We start from the raw sequence: 7155 nt of genomic DNA, 5'->3' as shown, positions 1-7155 counted from the left end.
CACTGACCGTACTAATTCCTCCCACCTCCTTCAATCCCCCACCCTCTCCCCCCACCCTTTCTCCCTCGCAACCCCCAGACATGGCTGGTCCTGACCTAAGGGGAACCTCCCCCCTCCCCTCCTCCCTGGGTCCCCCTAAAAATTTATTAAAACACCCCTGTAAAAACATTCTTAACTTAATTAATTTGGGTAATTTTTTCCCCTTGACTGCTGCATGCCACCTCTCGGGGTTCCACACCCCATCCTCGAGGTGGGCCCCCGAGATGTTCCTGGGCCAGGCCTGCGCGAGGGGTGAATCGCGCAGGGCCAACAGGTCCGTCTTCGTGTAAATGTACATGGTCCGAACAGGGGAGTCCGTGGCATGGGGGGAGGAGTGATGTTCAGTCCCCTTGGGTCTTTCAAAACCAAGTCCAAACGGAGACGCAAACAGGCCGCGAGATATCCTCTAGGCCGGGGCGGGCCAAGTCCAAGTCCAGGCCCAAACCCAGGCCCTTGCCCGGCCAAGGCCGCTGGAAAGGCCGCTGGAAAGGCCATAGAGATCGTCAGGCTGCTGGGGAGGCTCTGAAAGGCCTCCAGTTGAAATCAAAACGGCCAAAAAGGCCCTCGGATAGTTCAAAACAAACCGCTCAGCCATCGCGACCACCAGGGCTGCCACCACCCGGGGGCCGTCGAGGCTGCCCGGAGAACCCTCCGAAGGTCCCAGGCCGCCGAGGAGGCTGAAAACCATCGTCGGGGGGGGGCGTCTGTAGGGGCCGCCGCAGCCACCAAGAAGGCCACCGAGTCCACGCGGGCCTCCAGATCGTCGGGGAGGCCCTCCAGGTCGTCCAGGACATCTCCGAATCCGGAAGGGGGCCGAGGGGGGCAGCCAGAAAAACCCCCACGAACAAAGCAGGCGCCCAGGGGAAGCCGCTCAGGCCGCCATCCCAGAGGAAGCCGCCCAGGCCGCCACGAGGAAAGGTCATCCGGGCTGCCCAGGAGCCATCCGTGCCATCTCCCATAAGGAGGAGCCATACGAGCCGCCCAGGCCGCTGCCTCCCCCACGAGCACCTCCGCAGTCAGACGATCCGGGCCGAGCGATTCGGGCCGAGCTATCCACCCCAAGAGCCGCCGGAAAAGCCACCTACAAGCCACCAACGAGACCGCCGAGGACGGGAGGCCGGGGAAGCCGAAGAGGCCGAAAAACGGTAACCGGTCGGTCTACGTCCCCCGCGCCCCCATACATCCCGTATCTAGTCCTGGGGGGCTTACCGGGAGGGGGGAGTCTCCGGACCTTTCAAGGAGTTTTCAAGGAGCTTTCCAAGCTCCCCCTTTAGCCATTTCGGGCTCCGCGTTTTCGGAGCTATTCACCGAAAACCGCCATTCTCACGCATGCGCAGTCACTTTTATGGCTTTTAAAACAGCCGACTGGCTGTTCCTCTCTCTGAATCCAAGCATGACCCACTCCATTGCCTCCTCAGCTGTTGGCCATCCGTCCAGCTCAGAGGTGGCTTCTCTGAACTGCTGGCGGTGGGCTGCGGAGCCCCAGAGTGTGCTAGCCGAGGGGCCGGAAGGCTGTGACTGCTGACGAACACGTCGCCCCCCATGTGCTCGCTGGCCTCTGTGTGCAGGGGCCGATGGTGTCAGGCAGCTGCCACCCCGGCCCTTGCCTCGCCTTGCCCTGCAACAATGGCACACCCGCCCTGCCTCGCCTTGCCTTGCCTCACCCTGCAGGACGAGCCTCCTGCCCACCTCCCCACCTGCCAGAGACCCCCTGGATCTCACAGGCGTCCCTCTCCACAAACAACATCAAGGTGACCACACCCACCTTGGCCACACCCATCCATCCAGTCTGCCATGACCACCACAGCCACGCCCACCCACTGGGCCACGCCCACCTGGCACCCGGCGATAAATAAGTGGGTTTTGGGTTGCAGTTTGGGCACTCGGTCTCTAAAAGGTTCGCCATCACTGTACTATATACAACATATGTATAGGTTTCCTGCCTGAGCAGGGGGTTGGACTAGATGACCTCCAAGATCCCTTCCAACTTTATTATTATTATTATTACTACTACTATTACTACTACTACTACTACTAATAATAATAATAATAATAATAATAATAACTGGAGAAGATAACAAAATACAGAGACCTACAAATAGAAATAGAAAGTCTGTGGCAAAAGCAAGCAAGGGTAGTACCAATAGTAATAGGCCCCTTGGGGGCAATCCCAAAACAACTGGAGCACCACTTGAACACCATTGGCATTGACAAATTCGCTATTAGTCAATTGCAAAAGGCGGCCTTACTAGAAACTGCTTCCATCCTGCGACGATATCTGTAATACCATCAAACATCCACATCTGCCTATCCCAGGTCCTTGGGAAGGACTCAATAGGTAGACAAAATGCCAAATCCAGTCTGAACATCTGGCTGACTGTGCAATGCTCCATAATAATAATATATTTTAGCTTCCCAGCCTAGCCTAATCCTAGTATTTGCTAGTAATTGCCCTCCAAATATCAAACGGTCCAACCATGTTTAGCTTCGGAGCTCAGAAAACATGAATTACTTACTGAGCATAAACTGAAAAGCACTTCAAGAAAGAAACAAACAACTTGGTTAATTCTATTGTTTAGAACCTCTGTAACAGCCGAGTCTTTGCAATAAACAAATCTATAAAAGTCAGAGATCAGTCACTCGTGGTAATTTCAACCATTGATTGGTTAATTATTTTTCCTGCTCAGAGAAATCCCTTGCTGGCTCAAATGAAGTTTGATTGCCCAGGCTCTTTTGTAAAATGATGTGTTTGTTAGTTTAACGTTTTCCCCAAAGAACTAATTTTAAATGTTTGATTTCTAAATTTCAAAGCCTAACACAGTTGCCACAGCAATAACAGAAATAGGATCTGCAAACATAGCAGATGGCTGGGAGGTTCCTTAAAAAAGGATCTCAAGAGACTTATGCATCATATGCTGGAGTTATTTCTGGAAATTAAACGGTATATTCATTAAATTGAATTTTATTTAATATATTCGTTCAATCTAATCCTGACTCACAGAATGACCTGACATTCCCCAGATGTGCTATGATTGAAACCAGGTACGGGTAAAATAAGCCCACATGAACCATGATGCACCTAACATTATCATGGCTAGTATCAGCTGCTTGGGATTGAAATATCAAAACTTTCCAACCAGTCGTCCCAACACATGTAAAAAGCACCAGGGGAAAGTCTAGTCTACAGAAAAGAAGGACTAGAATAGAATAGAGCTGGAAGGGATCTTGGAGGTCAACTAGTCCAGCCCCCTGCTCCAGCAGGAGAACCTATACCGTCTCAGACAGGTGATTGTCTAGTCTCTTTTTGAAAATCTCCAGTGGTGGAGCGCCCACAATTTCTGGTGGCAAGCCGTTCCACTGGTGGATTGTCCTCACTGTCAGGAAGTTTCTCCTTAATTCCAGGTTGCTTCTCTCTTTGATCAGTTTCCAACCATTGTTTCTCATCCTTCCCTCTGGTTCTCTGGTGAACAACCTGACCCCCTCTGCCTTGTGGCAGCCCCTCAGATACTGGGGTGACATGATAGCAGGATTCCAATATTTGAAGTGCTGCCACAAAGAAGAGGGGGGGGGGCAACCTATTCTCCAAAGCACGTGAAGGCAGGACAAGAAACAATGGATGGAAACTAATCAAGGAGAGAAACAACCTGGAATTAAGGAGAAACTTCCTAACAGTGAGGAGAATTAACCAGTGGAACGGCTTGCCGTCAGGTAGCATGGATCTTGATAGCTCAGATATAGGTGGCAGAAAGAATTTACTTCTCCCCATTAGGACATAAACAGACTAAAGGTTGTAGTCCTTGACTTACAACAGTTCATCTAGCGACCGTTCGAAGTTACAATGGCTCTGAAAAAAGTGACCGATGACCGTTTTTTCACACTTACGACTGTTGCAGCAACCCCACGGTCACGTGATCAAAATTCAGACAGCTGGCAACTGACTCGTATGTATGACGGTTTCCAGTCTCTCAGAGTCACGTGATCAGCTTTTGCAGCCTTCTGAACAAGCAAAGTCAAGGTCACTTAAGAACCGTGCTTCTCTTTTGCATGGATTAGTTCTGCATGCTTTCCTTTCCACTCTAAGGACAGATTCACAAGTGCGTTAAAATCCTGTGCTTCCTCTTTGCCTGGGATGCTCATTTAAACAAATTTAAGTGAGTTTTAAGAAATCTGCTAACGGTCCTCTTTTTTTCCCTTTTTTTATGCCATTCCACTTCGTGCCCAGCCTTCTCTACTTCTTTGTCATGCTCAGATTAGTTTTTCTTTTTTGTAATTTATCCTTTTTCTTTTTCCCCAGCGGGCTATTCATTACCATTCACGACAAAGGACACATTGCCACAATGCTGAATTCCTGGCCTGAAGACAACATAAAGGTAATGGGCTGATTGATTTGTTTTTAATGGGGAAAAAAAAAACCCTCTATTTTTCATGGAATCAGAAACTTATTACAAATGAGCTACCTTTTTGAAGTGGGACTGCTGTAGCTGCAGAAAGATTATTAGGACTAATTAAGGATTGCCCTTGATCTTAAGTTCAAGTCTCAGGCCTTGGATTATGTCTCTTTTTCGCTTGTCAGTATGAGAGGACAAATTAGTTTGAGAAGACAAGGGAATGTGACACCACTTTGTTGTGTGAGAGTCCCGACCTACAACTAGTTTCAAGTCACAGACAATGTAAGATATTTTGAATCAGTTACTCTCTCTCAGCCCCCAACCCACCTCACAGGATTGTTGTGAGGAAAATAGGAGGCGGAAGAATTTTTGTTTGCCGCCTTGAGTTATTTATAAAAATAATTAAGGCAGGATAGAAATAAATTAAGATATAATGAAGATTTCATTTCTGAGCATGTATAATTATGGCTATATATTTTTTTTAAAAAATAATATGAATCTCTCTTGTTACACTTAGTAATATAGAATTATAGTTTTGAGGCAAAGTTGTTTCCGCAGCCCTTTTTTTGCATTAGAAATTCCGCATTTCCATAGTAACATCCCTCCATTGTGCTCTGAAGAAGACGAAATTCATCCACACGCCCATCAGAAAGATTGGCAGCCGGACTTCCAGTTTGCCATCGCGGACGCTGCGGACACTGGAAGGCAAGCTCCGCCTTCCGTGTTTGGTTTTGTTCCGCTGGGGGACCCTGGAAAGAGTTGAAAGTCGCTCTTTAGGGGCGACGAGCAAGGAGGGGACCCCCGCTTGATCACGGGAGGGCGGCAGCCCTTCTGCTCGATCTGGGGCAGCCCTCCATACCGGCGGAGGAAAGATCAGCCATGGCAATATGGCTCGTCACTAAGCTGCCGACAGCCAAAGTCAAACTCACCACCAAGTACTTCTAAATCAACGCAGATGAAACTGGGTGAGATCCGATCTTCTCTTTATCCTAAGTATTTACTTTTCCTGTAAAAGCTGCCCAAAGTATCTTTCCCCCTGTGAGGAGAGAGGGAAGAGAATTTCTATCCCACCTTCTAACAATAGCGATGACTGACTACCCAGGGGAATTAAAGCACTAAAAGAACAACTTTAATCTAATTGGATTTATATGTTCCTGAAACCTGGGGACCAAAAGTTTTCTTATTTTTATTGGAGACTTTTGTTTTTATTTACAAAAAAGAAATAAAATTGGAAAAAGTATTATAAAAAATTTTGGACTTAAAAAACTTTAAACGGCATCGGTAACATCTTGTGGCAAAGTTTGGTATTACAACTTGTTATTTTCTAAAAGACTTGGCTCGAAGCCCAGACTTTAGATAAGACTTTATTGATCTTGGTATCACCTGTGAGAAACTCAGCTGTAAAGAGAACTTCTGGGCAGCATAACTGGCCTACTTGAACTATGAATGTAAACCTTTACTGACTTTCAGAGTTATATGTGGGGAATTGCCTTCCTATCTCTTTATTTGAGGAACATTGGTTACTATATGAGATGATGAAATACCTTGGACTATAAAAGCTTGCTTGACAAGCGACTTCTACTATAAAGACTATCTATAAACACGTGAAAGAGAGGTCCCATACCTAGTTATAAAATTATTTTTAATGTCTGATTTTAAAGTCCTCAACTTAACACATTATTAAAAAGAATATGGATGAAGACCAGGAAAAGATCCTTTCCATGTTGAAAGCAATACATGAAACCATTCTTTCAGCTTGTGATAAAATAAGACCTAACATAAAAGAACAAGATGCCAGCTTAGATACACAAACCCAAACTTTGACTACAACCAAAGAATTAACAACGCAGAAGATAACAGAAGAAGTGGAACAATCAAATATTAGAGGACTTAGTTGACCAACAAATACAGTTAATGGAAAATCCAGGAAAGGGAGTGACAACACTGAAAATAGAAAAGACTTTCTATATAAATCAGAAGAAATTTGAGAAAGAAGAAGAACACATTGAATGGAAGATAAACATATCAGGGCAATAATGGGGAATTGGAATAATAGGGAGACAATTTAATGAATACAATAGGGCTAGCTGCTAGCCCTTCCAAAAAAATGACAACTAAATGGTCTCTCTTATTTCAAATAACATATATAATGATAGAGGGAGATCTATTTGATGATCTAAAAGCACTGATATGGAAGGCTAGATGGCAAAGGAAGAAAGCCAGAATAAGGCTGAAGAAAATTGAGATTTTGATTTATTAGAGGGGATTTCATATTATTAATTAGAGGGTTAAAGGGAGAAGTTGAGATAAGGGGAATTTTGGTCATTAGATTTAGAATATTTGGAAATTAGTTGAAAATAAGGATTTTATCTGTTTAATATTTAAAAATTAGACCCAAAAGGGAAAAAAATTATTATGAATATGTTTGATTTATTGATTAACCCAGACAATATATATAATGATTTTGATTTATTAAAGGGGATATTGTATTATTAAGTAGATGATTTAATATGGTGGGAAATAGATAACCCACAGATTCCCTCTCACAGACCGGTACGCTCCCACAGAGCGGGCCTCCTCAGGGTGCCGTCGGCCAAGCAGTGTCGGCTGGCGACCCCCAGGGGGAGGGCCTTCTCTGTGGGTGCCCCCACCCTCTGGAACGAACTACCCCCCGAGATCCGGACGATTCCGGACCTCCTATCTTTTCGCCGCGCCCTCAAGACATGGC

At 45.9% G+C, this 7155-nt stretch overlaps 1 protein-coding gene across 2 annotated transcripts in view; it reads left to right on the top strand.

Annotated features, from left to right (window-relative positions):
• The window catches only part of ME3 (malic enzyme 3), a 104153-nt gene that overhangs the window by 47634 nt on the left and 49364 nt on the right, over positions 1-7155 (top strand). For both annotated transcript variants that reach the window (XM_015823923.1, XM_029285667.1), the window contains exon 4: positions 4334-4409. In XM_015823923.1, coding sequence (XP_015679409.1) covers positions 4334-4409 — 76 coding nt within the window. The remainder of the gene's footprint in view (positions 1-4333; positions 4410-7155) is intronic.

Source organism: Protobothrops mucrosquamatus, unplaced genomic scaffold, assembly GCF_001527695.2.
Source record: "Protobothrops mucrosquamatus isolate PMUCROS unplaced genomic scaffold, P.Mucros_1.0 scaffold2049, whole genome shotgun sequence".
Lineage (NCBI taxonomy): Eukaryota > Metazoa > Chordata > Lepidosauria > Squamata > Viperidae > Protobothrops > Protobothrops mucrosquamatus.
The sequence above is the reverse complement of the archived record's forward strand: the minus strand, read 5'-3'. Positions and strand labels throughout refer to the sequence as shown.